The sequence below is a fragment of the Oryzias melastigma genome, linkage group LG4, assembly GCF_002922805.2.
Source record: "Oryzias melastigma strain HK-1 linkage group LG4, ASM292280v2, whole genome shotgun sequence".
In the NCBI taxonomy this organism is placed as follows: domain Eukaryota; kingdom Metazoa; phylum Chordata; class Actinopteri; order Beloniformes; family Adrianichthyidae; genus Oryzias; species Oryzias melastigma.
In genome coordinates this window covers 16,957,356-16,976,717 of record NC_050515.1, presented here as the reverse complement: position 1 = coordinate 16,976,717, position 19,362 = coordinate 16,957,356, and the positions used below count along the sequence as shown (strand labels likewise).

At 38.0% G+C, this 19,362-nt stretch overlaps 3 protein-coding genes across 6 annotated transcripts in view; 2 read left to right on the top strand and 1 right to left on the bottom strand.

The window, feature by feature from the left end:
* Positions 1-2,985: 2,985 nt before the first annotated feature.
* Positions 2,986-12,484, top strand: LOC112150325 (G-protein-signaling modulator 2). The gene is made up of 14 exons (XM_024278534.2): positions 2,986-4,530; positions 4,864-4,999; positions 5,281-5,420; positions 6,379-6,502; positions 6,663-6,778; positions 7,038-7,193; positions 7,347-7,455; positions 7,608-7,770; positions 7,931-8,028; positions 8,970-9,155; positions 10,174-10,333; positions 11,352-11,537; positions 11,611-11,726; positions 11,942-12,484. The coding sequence occupies exons 1-14, from the start codon at positions 4,310-4,312 to the stop codon at positions 12,107-12,109; spliced, it is 2,079 nt and encodes a 692-aa protein (XP_024134302.2). The 5' UTR covers positions 2,986-4,309; the 3' UTR covers positions 12,110-12,484.
* A 9-nt stretch (positions 12,485-12,493) lies between these two features.
* On the bottom strand, positions 12,494-18,700 carry mcoln3b (mucolipin 3b). Of its 2 annotated transcripts, XM_036211572.1 has the most exons (15): positions 18,590-18,700; positions 18,443-18,490; positions 17,819-18,042; positions 17,570-17,737; positions 17,163-17,316; positions 16,425-16,500; positions 16,259-16,355; positions 15,960-16,059; positions 15,775-15,887; positions 14,493-14,642; positions 14,303-14,404; positions 14,081-14,203; positions 13,787-13,993; positions 13,585-13,715; positions 12,494-13,510 (listed from the first exon to the last, which is right to left on the bottom strand). In XM_036211572.1, exons 3-15 carry the CDS (start codon positions 18,038-18,040, stop codon positions 13,471-13,473), a joined length of 1,683 nt encoding a protein of 560 aa, XP_036067465.1. In that variant the 5' UTR covers positions 18,041-18,042; positions 18,443-18,490; positions 18,590-18,700; the 3' UTR covers positions 12,494-13,470. The 2 variants fall into 2 exon arrangements, with proteins under 2 accessions (XP_036067465.1, XP_024134303.1); XM_024278535.2 differs by having other exon boundaries at positions 18,443-18,609.
* Positions 18,690-19,362, top strand: part of dnai3 (dynein axonemal intermediate chain 3) — a 15,948-nt gene continuing 15,275 nt past the window's right edge. For all 3 annotated transcript variants that reach the window (XM_024278538.1, XM_024278537.1, XM_024278536.1), the window contains exon 1: positions 18,690-18,812. The gene's annotated coding sequence lies outside the window, so the exon portion shown is untranslated. The remainder of the gene's footprint in view (positions 18,813-19,362) is intronic.

Here is a 19,362-nt window from a genome sequence, read left to right as displayed (position 1 = left end):
AATTGTATTTACATCTTGTGTTGTAAATATAGTGGTGATGTTTTTTTGTGAATGAGGAAGTAGAGGAATATAAAGCCATCACGTCAGATTAAACCCAACAAACCAGTCTTATCTTTATTTTCCACCCTGTTTTATAAGAGGGAATTTTCAATATAGTTTATCACAAGAATTTGACCAAAGAGTTTTAATAAATTTTGTATTTGTTACATAAAGTATCCATGGTGTGTAGATACCTAAATAATTATACTAAATACATCTATGTTTTAAATTTTAACTAAACAAAGAGAAAATAATTCAACACAAGTATCAAAGTCCCAGAAAGTAGACGAATTCCTCATTCAAATTTCGTTATTTATGAATGACTCTGGCAGGAAAAACAGGAAAAAAATGTTTAGAGATTTTATTCAAAACTTTTTAAGCAGATAATAGTAAACACCTCTATAAAAGAGCTCAATTTGTTAGGAAAGTATAAAAATTGCCTTAAACTCTTAACTTCCTGCTAAATCAAACTAGCTAGAATTAACTAAGAATGTGAATATTTTTAATCCAAGAGGGAAGTTATAATTCTACATATTTTGTTAAAATGATTAAAAAAAATTATCACTGTAGGTACAAAAGATCAAAACTAATGCAGTTAAATACAAACATCTTTCAATAATCCCACCTTTTATTGAGCTGTTGTCATAAACTCATTCATCATTAAAATATTCCTAGAGGTATGCAGGACAATATCAGCTGCATGGATGACTTTTTCATGTGTGGAGTGTGGAACAAATAGCCTTACACTTCAGTGGAGCCACTTAACATGGCTATAATTAACACTGAAGCCCGGACTAATTGGAAGTGACACATACCATCGGGTGACTTATCAATGCAGGTTACCAATGCCTACTTGCCGGAGAAAGACAGTAATCCGCTAAACGTGGCAACCTAGCCGACTGTTCTCACTTTGAAACATTTCTGCTTGGTGACAAGTTGGTTTTAATCCGTAATCACCTGAACAAAAGGTCTCCTACCCCCGGCACCTGGTCTTTAAGGTCGATGTGAGCTCAGAGAGGATTAAGTCCTTTGTTTTGCTGCTACAACCAGTTAGAGTGCTCGCAGAAGAGGCAGCAAGTCCAGGGGGTAGTGTGTTTTTTTGTTTTGTTTTGTATTGTTTTTTTTTTGTTTGTTTTTTTTTTGTGGAAATTTTGGCAGGAGCTGATTGCGTTATGTGTATGTACATGACAGAAGAGACAGTCACAGGTGTTAGTCAGAAAGAGCAGCGTTTGCTCCGGAGAATACTTGAGAAGCTTGAGATGTCCGTCGTGTCCACCTGCTTTCAGTGTGTCAGAATGGGAAGAGGCAACAGGTATGTGTGTTGAGTGCGTGACCTCAGTTTGACTTGGTTAATCAGTTTCTGCTGTTGTATTGCAAAGAAAAAGCATCGTCAGTCTTGAAAGGAAAATAACCTCTACTTTTATTTTCCTCGTAATGTCACATTTTACAGATTGTTGGTGCAGCTTTTTGGCAGGGATCCGATATACGCATAAAATAATACATTCAAATATGTTACATTTTTGCAATAATTGCTTTATTCTGAAAGTGTGTTGTTTTATTTGAAATTTAACAACCATAGAAAAGTGCAACCAAATCACTTTCCCCAAGTTTACACAATCCAGAAGACTGCCAGAAGCTGGAATCAGATACAACTGGTTATCCATATATTTAAAAAATCATTAATAGCTCGCCTTAAATAATTGTTTTTGATATTTGTGTGATATTTTTTTCACTTACTGAAAGTCCAAACCTTGATTTCAGGTTTTGGTTTGGTGAATGGTGAGATATCAACCATTAATAAAGAATTGATCAAAATTTGTTTATCATTTACCCAAACAGAAAACAGTCTAAGGTACTTGCAGTGCTTGTATTCATCTTTTTACATTGTCGTCAGTGGATGAACAATCCTCTTTTCAGCTGAACAAGACTGCATTTGTTTTACGATCGGATTCGTCATTCCAGCTTGCATTGTTTTCATCCTGTGCTAGTTGGAATAATCCCAGAAAAATGTGCTTTTGGATTTGACGTTGAGTTCTTCAAGTGTTTACATGTCTGAGTGGGAACAGGTTTGTGATGTTTGTGGGAAAGACCTGTCTGAGGTTTGAGTTCTCTGAAGAAAAATACCGGGAACTTCTCTAATCCAGAAGGACAGAATTGTGCAGAAACAATACTCTAAGATGCTTTTAGAAAATCATGGAGATCCCAAATGCATTATGGGGGGTGTTTATGTGTGTTTTTAGCATTTGAAAATATTCTAGATATTTTGAGGGGCAGAATTTTTAAAAGGCGAGTTTTTGCACACGTCTCAGCAATCAGGAGAAAACTTAATTGCTGTATTGTTTCTTTATATTATATTGGAGAGAATAGATATTTTATTTAAATGAGTTTGTTTATATGCTTCTTACTTTCAGAGTGTGAAGTTGTCCACAAATTTGAAAAATAAGCACTTAAGTTTATTTCACCAATTTTGTTTTTTTTTTAAGATGACAGTTTTTTTTTATCAAATAGAAATAGATAGATTGTATGTTTCTTCTCAAGGTTTCTATCTCCTTTCAGGGGAAGTTTACTGTTGGACACATTTACTTTTCATCAGAAGACGTGGCGTTTTTGAATTCTGTCAGCATTGAACTGCTGATGGTTTTAAGTAAATCGTCTATAAAAGCTTCCACAGGTGATTCAGCTGTGAGTTTTGCTTTGATGTTGGCAGGCTTTTGATGCGTTTACAGGTAAGGGCATTTATGTCATCACTGAAAAGCGTTTTTTGTAAATTCACAAGTTGTGCTAGACACAAATGCAGTTCAGCCCAACAGTTAAGACGGCTTTTGAACAGCAAAGCAAACAGGTTTTCTTCATCATCCTGCAAGGAAGGTCGATACATGTATTCAGCCGTTACATTTATTTCTAAGGTTTTAACTTTTTTATTTATTCTTTTTTTTTTTAACAGAAGAATCTATAATGTTTCAGTGAAATGAAGCAAATTTGAAAGTTGCTGAAGTGTTTGAATGTTTATTTTATTTTCCCTTAAATAGATTTCAATGCCTAACAGGATTTCTAAATGCATCAATGTTTGTTTTTACCTCCAGAATCTACCTGAAACCATGCACCACATGAGTAGGTTAAACTCTAAGATCATCTTTATAATAAGACCTTCTTTTGACATCCCTGAAGAGCATCATAGGTGGCTGACGTTGTTGTGTGGAGGTGTTTTTGTTTCCTTTGGTGACTTAAAGCCTTAAAGGGAGGAAGGATGTTAAACGGTGGAGCTGAGCCACATTTGGGACACATTAGTGATTTTAGAGCACGGAAAGGAGGTTTGTGTTTTCTTTCCATGGTATTTGTGGTGTTTTTAAGACCTGTGTGCTCATGATAAACAGGAAGAATGTGCTATTTTTGTTCTTTTTCCAGTTTTAATGATTTTTAAATACTTTTATTTGTTTTAACTTCTCATCTTGAGCTGGTTCTCTGACCAAAATGACTAGTTGTGTGAAGGAATCTTCACATGGAGAAACCAGAGAAAGTCTGCCTCTTAAAAGTCTACAGCTTATTTTTTTTATTACAGCAGATCACCTGAATAGGTTTAATTTAAGGTTTATTTTGGCTTAACCTTCACCCTGCTGCTTAGTTCATCTGGGCTGGTACTGGGAAGGAAGATGAGCAAGGGGACATCCTGGAAATATGGCCAGGACCACATAAACAAAATAAATAGCTGTGCTCGGTTGAAAAATTATTAAAAAATAAAAAATACACAAGCTTATTAATGTGCACCCAGATGTCTCCTTCATCCTGGCTTCTATCATACGCCACCAATCTACGATTTTTTTTTTTTTTTTTTGGTCATTTTGACTTTGTCTCCATAGCGTCTAACTGGATAATGAAATCCTCATGTCTGACCCATTATAATTTAAAACGGATGCAGAAATACAGATTTTTCTCACACTTCCTTTTGAGCAGAAGAAGGTAGAATTATGCATTTGATCATAAAAGTTTTCTTTGTCATGCTTCCTTATTAATGATGTTAAAGTGCAACTGTTTAGCCCTCTATGTTAATTTGGAAATAAATATCAGATTCTGTGTTTTTACTTCATATTAATGATGTTTAATTGCCAGGTTTTTTTTCAGATGAAATGTAAAAAAAAAAAAAAGATGAACCTCTTTCCAGATCTGATTTTCTTCCTAAGTGTTAGTAAGCAGGCTTTTGTTGAGCTGGATTATTTGTGCGGAACAATCTTGCAGGCTTTGGAAGTTCTCAGCATTCCGGTTTCCTTGCAGAATGGAGTCGTCGTGTCTGGATCTGGCTCTGGAAGGCGAGCGGCTCTGCAAGGCGGGTGACTACAGAGCAGGTGTGTCCTTCTTTGAAGCTGCCATCCAGGTGGGGACAGAGGACCTTCAAATTCTCAGTGCCATCTACAGCCAGCTGGGAAATGCCTACTTTCACCTTCAGGAGTACATAAAAGCTTTGGAATACCATCGGCATGACCTTACACTCACCAGGTGAAGAAATTCCCAAACTTGCTATTAAAAATTTAACTTTTTGAAATTCTAACATTTAGATGAATAAAATTAGAATTTTTATCCTTGAGGTAAAAACCAGATCGTTTCTCTCATGAATCAAATAAAAATGAAAAAAATTAGTCCTGAAAAAAAGTTTTAATAACAATTTCCGTCTCCTAATGAAATTGCCAGGCTAGACTCGGGAGCATCCCTGCTTGCAGCTGTAATTTGCGTTCATCTCTCTTGTGTTTTCACACTTGTACACTTTATGAATCTAATAATTATAATGTAATATTTGCATCTTTTTTTTCCTCCCTTTTGTTGCATTTGCAGAGCAATCGGAGATGAAGTTGGTGAGGCTAAAGCCAGCGGTAACCTTGGGAACACATTAAAGCTTTTAGGGCGCTATGATGAGGCTGTGGTGTGTTGTCAAAGACATCTAGAGATCACAAAAGCCATTTATGATAAGGTCGGTGACATTTTCTTACAAGATTCTTGAGTTTACATCAAGATTTTACCTTAAGCTCTTTGGAGATTTGGGCCATTTCAGCTGTTAACCCTTAAAAGTTCCTTTCAGAATAAATTTTCAAGCCTGTGACTGAAATAAAAGGCTGCATAGCATCCTCTGAAATAGTTTGTCAGCCTTGATGTAAAAGCTGTAGAAGCGGGCCGTCGATGTATTTTCAGTGTGTAATTACAGCATTGGTCACTGGGGTTTCCGGCTGTGAAAGTCTGCTGGGCCTGTTGCAGGTTGGCCAAGCGCGGGCGCTGTATAATTTTGGAAATGTTTACCACGCCAAAGGCAAGAGCATCTGCTGGAGCGGAGCCAAGCCGGGGGAGTTTCCAGAGGAGGCCAGGACCGCTCTGAGGAAAGCTGCACACTACTATGAGTGAGTTGGTATCCCAGCTTAACTCGGGGTGTTGATTGTGTTTATGCTCCACCTCAAAGTCCCGCGGAATTGCACTAAAAGGTAGCGGTGGCGCAGCCGTCCGGAGCCCTAAGCTGAAAAGTCGGCTGTTAAATGCCAGAATTGACCTCAAGTTCTCTTTGCTTAAGATGCTTAAGCTGGGTGCCACCAAATGCTTCAGATAAGAATCTTAACAATCTCAAGGTGTTTGTGGCCTGTGAGGTCTTTCTGATAAAAGTGTTTCATCATTTCAATACTTAATTCTCTAGCTGTAGACAAGAAAATCATAAAGCGAGTTGACCTTAAGATGTTTTTTTTTCATCTTAAATGATCCGGGAGAAATACAGTAAATAGCATTTTAGAACATAAAAGTTTAAATGAAAAGGTGGTTTATTGGAACATTAATGATTCTCCATTGACATGAAAGCAAAGAAAATAAAAGTTAGTTTATTTGGAGCAAAATGAATCTCTTTCAGACACATTCTTAATAGAAAGAAACAACCTCAAGGACGAATACGGTGGATCTTTGTTGCAATGACTTTCACTTCATTTACTATTTTAGTATTCAGTTAATAAATAGCATTTGTTCTTTTGCACAAATCTTTTAGAATGCTTAGCAGAAATGTGAGGTTAATGTAACCTAGAGAATAAAAGGTCTTTTATTTTGAACTTTTCTTGTGAGTAAAAGAAACAAGCTTTTTCTGTATCTGCTCTGATGTGAGGTTGTGTTAGCCATACATCCAGTATCATATACAATATATGTCCTTTGCTTTGTGTGGGATAAAAGTACCACAATGTCAAAAAAAAAAGCTCCATCTTCAATAGAGATGCCACAGCAGGACGCAGCTCCCAGGTGACGCCTCACAACTGAAGGATAAAAAGAAACCTCTCGTAGGATTGATATTTAACTGTAATGTTGTTTTTTTTTATATATATAAAGAGCGAACCTGAACCTGGTGATGGAGCTGGGGGATCGAGCTGCACAGGGCCGGACGTATGGGAATCTCGGTAACACGTACTATCTTCTGGGTGACTTTGAAGCCGCAATAGCTGCACATGAAAAGGTAAGAAGAAATCAGGAAAAGTAGCTATTTAGTAAAAAAATGTTCCAGGTCATATTTGGTTGCAAGTTTATTTGCTTTTAAGAACTTTGTGATTGCGTAGAAATAAATGTCTGCCTTGCCCTGGCCTTCACCGACATCCCACCGTTTGTGCTTTTGGCAGCGGCTTCTTATTGCTAAAGAGTTTGGGGATAAGTCGGCCGAGCGGAGAGCCCACTGCAACCTTGGCAACGCTCACATTTTCCTCAGCCAGTTTGAAATAGCAGCTAATCACTACAAGTGAGTACAGTTCAGACTCCCTGTCTTTGTACTGACAGGCGGTGTTTTCTCTCAACACAAGTTAACAAAAATGATGACAAATTTACAGCTTTTGCACTTAAATGTTCAATTTCTTTTAGTATTTTTTAAGAATTTGCTGATTCGAACTTCATGTCAAATGAGAAGAAAGGAAGAGAAGATAAGAGCAGATTACTGTCATTTTCTGGCATCCACCCTTCATTCTTTGACCTTCCTCCTCCTCCTTCCTTTCCGCCCCCAGGAGGACTCTGCAGCTGGCCAGGCTTTTGAAGGACCGGGCGGTGGAAGCTCAGGCGTGTTACAGTCTGGGGAACACCTACACGCTGCTGCAGGACTATGAGAGGGCCATCGATTACCACCTCAAACATCTGGTCATCGCTCAGGACCTCAAAGACTGGTACAACTTATTTTGAAGCACGTTGCTGCCACTTTAAAAGATTTTTTACTGTTGATTTTAATGTTCTTTTGGTGAGGATTAACCTGTTGTTGCAGAAAAAATCTGATCTTGTGTGGCAACGTTTTGACCATCCTAACTCCTTCTTCACTGCAGCGTTGGTGAAGGAAGAGCTTACTGGAGTTTAGGAAATGCCCACACCGCCCTGGGGAATCATGAGCAGGCAATGCTCTTCGCTGAAAAACATCTGGAAATTGCAAAACGGGTGAATGTTTCTGGTTTACCTCCTGTCTCTTTAATCAAGACACACTGCCATCTAGTGGTCATGTAGTGAACTGCAGAGTCCTGTATTTTCTGTTTGCCCTGGCTGACACAGACGTGCGCTTACATGAAGCTCTGTTAATGTTCATGCCACAGACGGGAGATAAAAGCGGAGAGATGACCGCCAGGATGAACCTGGCAGATCTACGGATGGTTGTTGGACCCAAGTCCAATCCCAGCATGCAATACATGTTTCCTAACAACAGAATCAACGACCCCGATCCCATAGAACCCCAACCAAGTCACCTCATCCTGCCAGGTAAATCTAAACTTGACCTGAAAAACTTGAGGTTCATTTTATGCAGTTTTTTTTTTTTTTTTTTTGCTTATTATTTAGTGAAATCTGAGCACCTCCTTCATAAAATGCTTCATTTAGATCAAAGAAAAAGCAGGTTTTGCTGCATTTCTGTTTGTGTCAGGGGTGAGAACATCATTAAGGAGGAGAGGAAGCGCAGAAAACATTCTGGTGATCCCGGGTCATCATCAGAGGCGAACCGAGGATCTCTCTGCAGATTTGGTACGTTTGCCCTAATTGGGAGGTTTGAACTACATAAAATCTCCACATTTATTCCTATGTACATTGTAGTTGTGTTGACGTGTTTTTAGGTCTATTTTTGTTTCTTTTTTGATAAATAAAATAAACATTTTTTTATTCCTGATGCCTTTGCTGTTTGTTGGGTTCATGAAAGCTGCACTGGTTCCATAAAAGATTTTTTTACGTCAAATGTTTTTCCCTCTGACTCACTGTTTGCCACAGAGCGGGTGGGCTTCACAATCCTCCTGCTTTGAACACAGTGAGAAGCTCGGCTGGTATGAAGAACGACTTCTGCCTCTTGACTTTGAAGTCTAGCTGAAGTAAAAATGCGTCCGAACCCCCGACGGTATCCCTGCAGGTCGCCAAAACGACGGGAAAAAAAATGCTCCGTTATAAAACCGTTCAAAATTCTCTTATTTTGAATAAACAATCAACTAATAAGTAAATTATAATTTGACTCCAGTCAGAGCAAATGAAAGGATGAAGTTAAATTATTATTATTTAAATAATTACATTTTATAAGAAAGGATGTTTGTTCGGTTGTGTCTCTCATCACTGCTGGACCACAATACAATAGTTAAATAATACCATGAAAATTCTACATATTAATGACCAAAATTATTTTTAATGTTCTTTAAAACATCTGATATAAAATTGTAAGATCACATTTATTAGTTCTGTTTTGTCAACGGTGATTAAAGTGTTGTTTATCCTATTTTTTTGTTAACACATCTTTAGTTTGTTAAGATAAAAGTTTAGTTTCATTTAAAAAACACTTGAAAGTGCTGTTCTGGAAATGTTCGGATTTTTTAATGGCTATCACTATTTTATTTTGAAGGCAGCTTCAGAAGCATCTCAAGTGGACAAATATTCACAAACCCTGATGTTTGATTCATCAAGGTGATGATTGTCTGTTTCTTCAGGACAAAGAGGCAGATTTGTTCTCTGGATCTTCTAAAAGCAACACAATCAAAGCGTCGACCAAGCTCTTCCTCTTCCAGCGGCTGAACAGCAAGAAGCAGAAGAACAACAAACCTTTTGCCAAAGACCAGGAGGAAAACCAGACCAACTACGCCGTCCCTGATCCCAACTCACCCGTGTCTCCTAAGGTGAGTCTAGTTACAGTAACAAGTCTTAGAATTATGTACATGTTTTTTCACAAGTTCTTCTGTTTCAAATCTGTAATTAAGTGTCTTTAAAAGCCTGAAACTTCCTCAGAAACTGTCGACATCCTGAAGCTCTTTCTAACTCCTGCTACAACACAATAGGATGTCCATTTATTGTTTAACAAATAGAGGTGTTTGTTATTTCATACATTCATCACCTTTTATTTTCAAAGTTATATAGTTACATATATAATGTAAATAGTTTATTTGATCCTAAAATGTTTCTGCTTTTGCAAGAATATTCACTTTTCTATTTTCAATTGATTCAGTATTTTTTCTACTAAACATTTTCATTTTTGTTTTGTTTTTTTTACAATTTTTTTGTACTAAATGTACTACTATCAATCAATCCCTTTATTTATATAGCTCTTTTTCATCAACATACTGTTATGCAAAAAATACATTTAAACATTAGTTTATTTACCTTTATTTAACCAGGGAAGTGCTGTTGAGATTAAAAATCTCTCTTTCAAACATTAGTTGGGAGGATAAAAGGTCATGAGGCACATTTGATAAAATTAACAACAATAAAACAGAAATAAAAGTAAAGAAAACGCTGTTGCTAAAATGTGAGGAGGCGCTGCATAGATTTAAAGATAGACGAGGTTAAAACCTACAAATGATAAACCATAAAAGCCATAAAATACTTAAAAGCCCAACATAAAAATACATTATTATCCATTATTTTAAAGTCAGTGTAACATGTTTAAACTAGAGTGATGCTTCTTCAACAACAAAACCTGGAAAATCTACTCAAGTGTCACAGTGAAGCTATTTTACTGTGTAAAACCAAAAGATTTGAGGACAACTGAAAAATGATTGCCTAAGAAGTTCAATTTCCACATTTTTAATAATAACAGAACTTTGCGTTTCATGGATCAGTAGTGATGAATCGGTTCAAGCGTCTTTTTTGCAAATTTGTCATCAGATTATTTATTTATTTATTTTTTTGGCTCCACAGCAAAAGCACCAGGACACCGTTGGGGAGGACAGCTTCTTCGACATCCTCTCTCGTTTCCAGAGCAACAGACTGGATGACCAAAGGTGTTCACTGGATAGCCAGAGCCATGTCCCCGCCCATCCTCCCCCCTCCTCTTCCTTACCTGTAGCTGAAGGAAAATGTGAGTCTGTCTTGTGGTTTTGTTAGCATTCACACTCATTCTTAGTGATATGCATCTACGCATGAAAATGTGAACGTTTTGCTTCCTTTTTTGTCGCATTTCTCTTCTTTCAACACAACTGAAAAAAAGAACTGTTTTGAAGAGTCTGGATTTGAAAACGGCCAGTCCTGCTCCACAGCTGTGTGGTGTGAATGTTACTCACCTCCACATCTGTTCCTCTCTTGAGTGTTTCTTCCTTGTTTTGTTTGAGAAGAGCCACAGTTGATATTAGACCTCTGGTGTTTTTGTGTTTCTGTTTGTGTTTGCACAGTGAAATTTGTCATTTTTTTGCATTTTTAATTGTCTGTGTTAAACATGACGTCCACTAGAGGACGAAAGAGATTGGGAAGCATTGGGTGGGGAAAAATATGTACACATCATTGATTCCCAAAAACAAGAACAAAAGTCTCTAATTGTCTTTAGGCATTCCTGGGAATGTCTTTATTATCAGTCAGGAATGCTCTGGAAAATTCTCCTCTTAACCAAAAGCACAGATGCATGTAGGATTACTCAAGAAGTGACAATCAGGATGAGCTCATGAGAACCATTTGGACTTTCTGACAATCTGGAGAAATTGGAGCCCATTTTGGGATTTTTTTCTCACGGAAGTCAGTCCAGTTCATCTGGATGTGCTGCTTCCAACCCAAATTGGCATAAATGTCGAGGTAAAATTGACATTTGTATCCCGAATGGCTTACCTTCCACATTGTTTTCTAAAAGAATTTCAGAATATTCACAAAGTGTCTCCTCTCTGGAGGCTCTGGGGCACGTTTCAATAAGAGCTGGAAGTGTTGAGGAAGTGAGGATGACGATGAAGACAGAGCAGAAACACCGGCAAATGTTCAGGAATGATGACCATAAATCCATAAAAATCATTCAGGAATACATGGAGAGGTTGCAGATCGATTCCTTGGCTTGTCTGCGCCAGAGCAGAAGTTAAGTTTAAGGATGATCTTGTCTCACATGCCGTTTTTCCCAGCTGCCTCAGAACAAAACACACCATCCCAGGATCCTGGTCATTTCCTGGAGCGGCTGGCCAGCTGCCAGGCCCACCGTCTGGACGACCAGCGGGCCAGCGGCAGCCATTTTCCTGGCTTACATCTCAGCACCTGCAACCCGCCTCATATACCCTCCACCTCCAGCACAGAACCTGCACCACCCCAAGGTTCTTCAGCACCAGACTCCTCCTGCTTTGATCTGTGTGGAATCACAACAATGACAAATGTGTTTCTTTTCAGTCCGTACTCCCAGTGCAGAAAGCCCTCACATTCCCTCTCCGTACAGCCACCTCGAGGCTAGCGCCGAGCCACCCGAGGCCGACGACGTCTTCTTCGACATGCTAGTGAAGTGCCAGGTTAGAGTCAAACTAACTTAAGTCTGAAGGTGTCCATTTGGGATGGGGATTATGGGAAATGTAGTACTGATAATAGTTGTGAGATTTAACAGTAGTGACAAAAATCCCTTCATTCATATTTTTTATTTTCTGTAACAGTTTTTTGAACAGAAACAAAAAGACAGGATGTTCGATTGAAGACAGTGAAACGATACACCACACGGTCTGTGTTTTAGGGCTCCAGGCTGAACGACCAGAGGTGTTCCGCTCCGCCTCCCAAACCCAAAGGGCCGACCGTTCCCAACGAGGACTTTTTCACTCTCATCCTGCGTTCCCAAGGCAACCGGATGGAGGAGCAGCGAGTCCCGCCTCCCGCCAGCATCACTCTGGATAAACCAGGCTGACTTCACGAGGACAGCAGTCGTCTCAGGATGTGATAAGACATGTCAATTTCTTTTTTTTAAATCCACAAAACACTTTTTTCTAGATTCTCCTGAAAATATTCTCTCAGGTTGGAGAAACAAATCTACAAGGATGCAGGACTTTTAAAAGAGCAATACAACAGATTTCATGTTTTAAAGAAACTTCACCTTTTTTTAGAGTTGATTTGGGACACAGATGTCTTGGACCAATCTACAGTACATATTAGTTTTTTCCAGAGCTTCCATTACATCCCAGTCTGGATCATAACGGCTTTTGATGGACATCATTGCTTTTTGTTGAAAGGTGAGACGTTTGTAAAACTGGAAGTTTTGCACGGCTGCTGCACAGAAACGATGAGCTGTNNNTTTTTTTTTTTTTTTTTTTTTGGAGCTGAGCCTAAAACTGTCCAGCAGTGACTTATTGCAGAGTTTAAACGACAAACCTCCTCGGGGGAAATAAAGGGCAGCATCCGCTTCAGCCGGAGAGCCATGTCTGGGTATTTAAACCTCCTTGAGATTTAAAGGCTGAAAGGCTGAACTGAACTGAACTGAAAGAAGTTCATATTTTTCAACTGGAAGAACATTTTAAAGGTGATGTGTTTTTGGGAAAACAAACTTTTAGCTTTTACAGTGACAATCATGAATTCTCAGGAGATTTCAACCTATTTATTAGAGCAGGGCAACTTGAACTGAGACCCATATGCAGGAAATGATGAAATTGGATCGGCTGATATTTTATGTAATAGAATTTGCCGTTAAATTAAAAAAAGAACATGGAACAAACCAACTGAACAGCTGTAGGAATTATAGATCACATACGAGTTCAAAGAACGTATTCGTGCATCAATGCCAAATTTAAAATTTTTTTTTAAAAATTATCCCTGAAGTTGATTTTTCTATTCAAACTGTGGGAAATGTTTACACCAGAGAGAATTTGGGTTGATTTGCTGTTTCATTTTTTTTCTGTTTTAACTGGAAGTAAAAGTGTTGCAATCTCTGCATTTTCATGTATTTCAAAACTCTTTAAAAGAGCAGCTCCTGTGAGATTTTTTCCTATTAAGATCTTTTAAAAATATTCATATATATTAAATCATTTCCTTCACTAAAAGCCCATCAAAGATGGACACTGTGCTGAATGCAGGACGCCCCACATCAGCATGTAAACTTCATAAAACAGTCATTTCAAATGTGCCAAACATCTCATCTGTGTGTAAATATATTTTCTGCATTCTGTGCATCATTATAAGGTCAGCTCCGAGGAAGGATTTTTAGATTTTTGAGTTGAGTCTTCTTTCCACACAGAAAGATGTGCAAATCAAAAGTCCTGGACTCCCTCAAACCTTTCATGCCTCAGAAGTGAGTCTTTCTTGACTCCTTTTCCATCTGACATGCAAAAGAAATAAAAATTAATTATTAGATTTTATATATCAATTCAGTGATGGTTGAAATGCTTTTACCTGTTGATGCAGCAGTTAATGAGGCAGCTTTTGCTTTTCTTAAGTCTGTAAACTCCAGATTTTGGTAGATCTGTGCAAACCGACAGGAACTTCTGCAGGTCGGATGTTGGGTTTCCACTCTGCTGCTGGTGCTGAGTCATGAAAATCAGAGATTTGTAGCCATGACGACGAGAGCAGTAATCAGAAAGTGCTGGTTTGTCACCTTGATTGTGTCGTATGTGTCGGTGATGATGGTGATGAAGAGGCTGAGGATCATGTATATGAAGAGCGACACAAAGGTGTAGAGGTAGACTCTGCTGAAGATCCACACCAGGTTGTTCTTCTGCTGCATGTTCTTGAAAGTGGGAAACATGTCGTCTCCGTTGATCAGGGAGAAGAGACACTCCGACACCGTGTTCAAGCTCCGGAACTGCAGAGAATGTCACCGCTGAGTCTGCTGGCAGACCCTCAGGAAACCTGAAAATACCAGTGTTTTCTCTAGACTCTGAGCTGCTACCTTCTCGTGATACGGGCCCAGCACAATCCAGCCGCAAAAACAGTAACTCAGGTAGATGATTCCGGCACAGCAGATGAAACGGATCACGTTGGGAAAAGCTGCCCTGAGTGTCAGGAGCAGAATCTGAAAGCAGCAAAAGACAGCTTTAGTGTTTTCCAGGTGCATCATCTCTGCTAACACGAAACAGATAGAAAGAAGATGCTAATAAACATGTTTTTGTACATTATACTTCCTGAAGTAACCCATATATCTGATCACACCGATCCAGACAAACATGGTGCCGAGGCCGAGGAAGATGCTGCACACGTCGTAACTCGTGAGGACCTAGAAGTCAAAATGATTTATTTTTTTTAAGATGGATTCAGACTTTGCAATTTATAGAGCAAAAAAAATCAGAATAAATTCTTGTCACCTTTGTCTGGATTTCTATCTTGAGAATGGAACCTGTGATGGTGAGCGTGTCACTGACGATGATGAGGATGTACCAGCCGCTCACAAAGTCCAGCTTGTCTGACCATGGAACCTCTTTGCCGCAGCATCTGCCACAGAAGCGGCTATACTCCTGTTGGAGAACCAGACTATTTTAGAGCAAATACATATGGACCTGTATCTATAGTGAGGTGCACTTGCATTGAAAAGTACTGTGGCTGTAAAGACGAATCCAGGGATTTTCTGATATGAAAACTGTGTGTTGCAATGTTTTCAGGAAGGTCAGGCATGATTTAAAATCTGATCCTGTTTACCAAGAAAGTCTCAATTAGACAAGTATGAACAAGATCGACCAGTTTACTCACAAACAAATACATCACTTCTACAGATAACTACAGAGGTATACACATCTCTGGACACTAAATAAAATTTTAAACATGAAAGCAACTAGATAAGCTTTACAATATGTAATGAAATTAAGACAAAATGGGAAAAGTATCAAATCTTAACTTGTTTAGAGCACTTCTCAAACTTAGCATAACACAAAGTTCTGTACACCAATCAATATTACTTTAGGAAAAGTTGATTGATTTACATGAACTGTCAATGAGAGATACTTCGCGGGATTAAATGTGTTTACAAACAGTAAAAAACATCAAGTAATGGTCTTAACATTAAAAGATTAAAACCAAGGCATATTTAAAAACCTTATGCTGCTGCTTTCTGTGATTGGCTACAAATATTTATTTATGGATTATTCTTCCTTCTGCCACTAGAGGGAGCCAAATTTCCAGTTTATCCTAGTACATTTTTCACTGCTGCCACTAGAGGGAGCCAAATCTTTCAGTACCGTGAGGCTGATCTGATTTTTCCATCAATAACAAAAATAATGTCACTATTTTTGATACAATAATTAGATTACGTGTAATAAAAAATAGTAACACCAGTTTAATTCCTATCAATGAAAACAGGAATAATGGAAACAAAGAATGAGTTCATTCAGACTGCACTGTTTATTAAGAAGGTGTAGTCATTTAGAATTCTATAATCCACTTTTAAACAGCAACAAGGAAAATAGTGCTCGGTTAAATAAAACTCATTTTAGGTCATGTAAGTTATTATTTCTATTTAGCAATTTCCATCTGTTTCTGAATTCAGAATCCAGACACTTCGGTGTCTTCTGGAATGTTCCAGTTTCACACTAAGATTAGTAGAATTCTCTGTTGCTTCAATCCTTTATGAAATGTTGTGAAATCATTTCTCACCAGCATCAGCTTAATTCCTTTAATCACTGAGCGTGTGCACAGAGCCAAGGAGACGACGCAGGTTACAATGATGAGGCAGTCGAACACCACTGTCAGGTAAATACTTTTTCCAGCTGAAGGAAAATAGGAATGGATCATTTGAAGCAATAAATAGGTAATATCTTCAGCAAGTTCCAGAAACCTACCGGCTCCCGTCACTTTCCAGTCCCGGCATTCTTTGATTTCCACATCGTTTTCCAGCTGGACTGCTATCCTGCCACTGTGAGCTTCGTTATCAAAAGTAATCTGTTTCCAGACATGAGTATTTTAAAACCACAACAACGTTAAAAACAACTATAAAACATGACATTTACCAGAAATTAAAAAATATATTTGTAGCCATTTTTATGGAATATTCATCACTAAATTGACGCATCACATAGCTTAAAATCTCATGCACAATACTGTGGTTTGCTAAGGGATGGAGGAAGATTGCGCCACGTACAAAAACCGTGAAGTCATAGCAGTCTGGCAGCTCTCTGTGCCTCACAGTCTGCAAGTTTATGGCCTTCAGAACGAAGACGATCTTCACGGAGAGCAACCTTAAAAACAAGAAACCCTCATCATCTTCATTCTTGGACAAAATCGCCGTGTTCCTGGCATATACGTACCTTTTGAAATGCACTTTGAAGTGTTGGAAGATGTCCTTTGGCGATGTGGTATCCATGGGATGAATGTCGAGGCATTCTGGCAGAGAGAGGTCACAGCCAGATGTTCAAATGTTCTTCTGACAATCGCAAGACAGCTGTGTTTATACGAAAATAAAGCTTGATTCACATCTTTTTTCTTTCCTTTTTTTATTGTTCTGTAATGTTTTACAGTGTTCATCTTTATAGGAAGTGCACGTCTTGAGAGTTTTAATGAGTTGATCACATGTTTTCTGTCTTTTTGTTTTGCTGTTTATACCGCATTTTGGAAAGTAACCTTTGTGGGCTTTACTTTAAATGCAAAAGAGTTGTTTTATGTCTTAGTAAAGCTATTGTTCAATTATTTTTTACTGGATTACTTTCCTGTTCACATTAAAAACTTGATACGGACATAAAATAGATTAAAGCAAAAAGATCACAACTGTCTTAAGGCATCTATAACCTTTTACACTTTCATTTTGGTGCTTTTTGCCTGCATCCAATCATAATTTGATATAATAATAATAAGTCTGACTGCTCAACTTAAGCCACAAGCACTTTACACAACGGCTCCGCCCATTTCTTGCCCCACATGAGACTCAGAAAACAAACACCTGTCGCTTAACCATTATTTTTTTACAAGTTTTCCAAACATGACACACTTTAAAATGAAAAGCTGCTGTAGAATGTGCTTCTACTCAATAAATACAGAAGAAGTCTCACCAGAGTCCACGTGAGCGTCGATCTCAAAGGTCTCACTCCCGGGGTAGATGCTCCCATTTCTGTAGAACTCCTGACACAGCCGCAGAGGCGTGTAAACGGTGCCGTTTTTCTCGTATTCGTGATTGCCGACCGTGTTGTTGTGCAAAAGTCCAAACTGGAAGGAGGAAAAAAAAAGAACACAATGACATTAAATATGTATGTGAGGAACTTGGTGAAAATGGAAACATTTGAGCTTGAGGGAGAGGTACTTTTACAGCAGATCTACAAGTCAAGTGCTCAAAGTCCAATCCCATATAGTCATTATATTTTTAAAGTGTACACAAAAGCAAAAGGAAAAGATCTATAATGTGACATTATCATAAAAAATGACTTTTTCCAACCACAAATACATAATAAAAAGCCCTCACCTGTGTGATTATGTACTCTATGTGGTCATAAACATCTGCCTGTCTGTAAATAGCGTACATCTCTTTGTCTACATCAACGTAATCTTTCAGAAAGAGGTGTCTGAACGTCATCAGGTTTTCTTCTTTGAACTCCACAACCATTTGGTTGCTCAGTCCAAAAGACACCAACTAGAAAACAAACAAAAAAATGGTTTAATATGACGATACTGACATAAAACAGATCCATCCTGACTGTACCAGCCCACGTACTTGGATGGTAATGATACCAATCTTGACGATCTGTAGCAGGAGCTTCCATGGTTTTCTTCCACGAGCGTGGTATTTCTCACAGGGGTTCATGAAGTAATATTTGATCTTTCTCCTGAGGGCTTCCACTTCCTCCAGATTCTCCAGATGCTCAGGCTGGTGGTCTTCCCAGGAGGGAGAGGTGTTGGAGTCGTACGCATCATAAATGTCACAGGTTTCCTCCATGTCTGAAATCACAGCAAAACATCTCATTTATAGACAATAAAACTAATTTTCTTACAGGTAGGAAAGGGTCTTTAAAAGTTGCAATTCTTTTCATTTTGTTCAGAAGTTGACGTTCTTGTTCTTAAAGGAAATACTTTACTTTCCTGGCAGGTTAAATCTGGAATTTTTCTGGCTTAGTTTCAGTTTTTAAAGTATGTTTTCATTTTAAAGGAACCACGGCACTGACAAAGAAGTCATTCTTATTGGAAACAGAGAATGGAAGGACATGGAAACTGGATAAATAATACACGACAGTCCAAATTGGAAACCCGATAAAAAAAACACGAACTAAATTATTCATTAGTCTCGCAGAAGAACTAAACTTCTGCGCAAGGAAGGACTGACAATGGAAGAAAACATTACCTGACGTCCACAAAAGCCACTCAGGAGGCTTGACTTCAATCCAAAAACCTTTAACAACCACAAAAAAACTCAAACTAAATGCCTTAATCTCAATGATCCATTCTGAAATAAATACTTTTTGACGCTAAAAGACCGAGCTGAACTGACTTCCGAAGCACCTGAAGTGTCAAGTCTGGCCAGGTTCTTTTACTGTTTACGTCAGCAATCCAGTTGAATCTTATTGGCTGCTACATCTGTCAATCAAAATGGTTAGTATTTACTTCCCGCCTCCTCTGTAACTTATGGCAACAGAAAAAGTTGATGCTTTCCGACCTGCCGAGACAATAGGAAGCGAGTGGAGACAGTTAAACACCCAATTCTGCAAATTACGGTCAGAAAACAAATGTTTTAGTCAAATTTGCTTCCGCGTTGTGTTTAATATTTGAGGCTTTTTCAAACTGGTTGTTAGCTAAATGCTAGCTAGCTAAATGCTGCTAGCAACATGACTGTCGCATTGGATCTTGCTCGGGAAAAACAGTATGCTTGATATTATTTAGATAAGATTGTATTTATTTATTTATTTCTTCTTTTTAACCTCCTGGCGAATTTCGTGTCTTGTGTCAGTAAAGTTAATTGAAAAACAGACAAAAAGATTAACTAAATTGTTTTTTATAAAGTTGTATGACTACTCAATACTACTAATAATAAATTAATTATTAACAGTAGTGAAAAAACATTTAAAATCCTGAAATCAACTACAGGGTTTATTTATTTATTTTTCAGAACTTACTTTCAGCTTTTTAGGTGTTTCATTACAATTAATAATAAAATTCTAACTAAATGTGCCATGTCTGCTGTAATCGGCTTTATTGGTGTATTTAGTTTTTTTAAGGTTTTTTTTGTTCTTTACAAGTTAAAACAAATAGTTTTTTTTTTTTTTT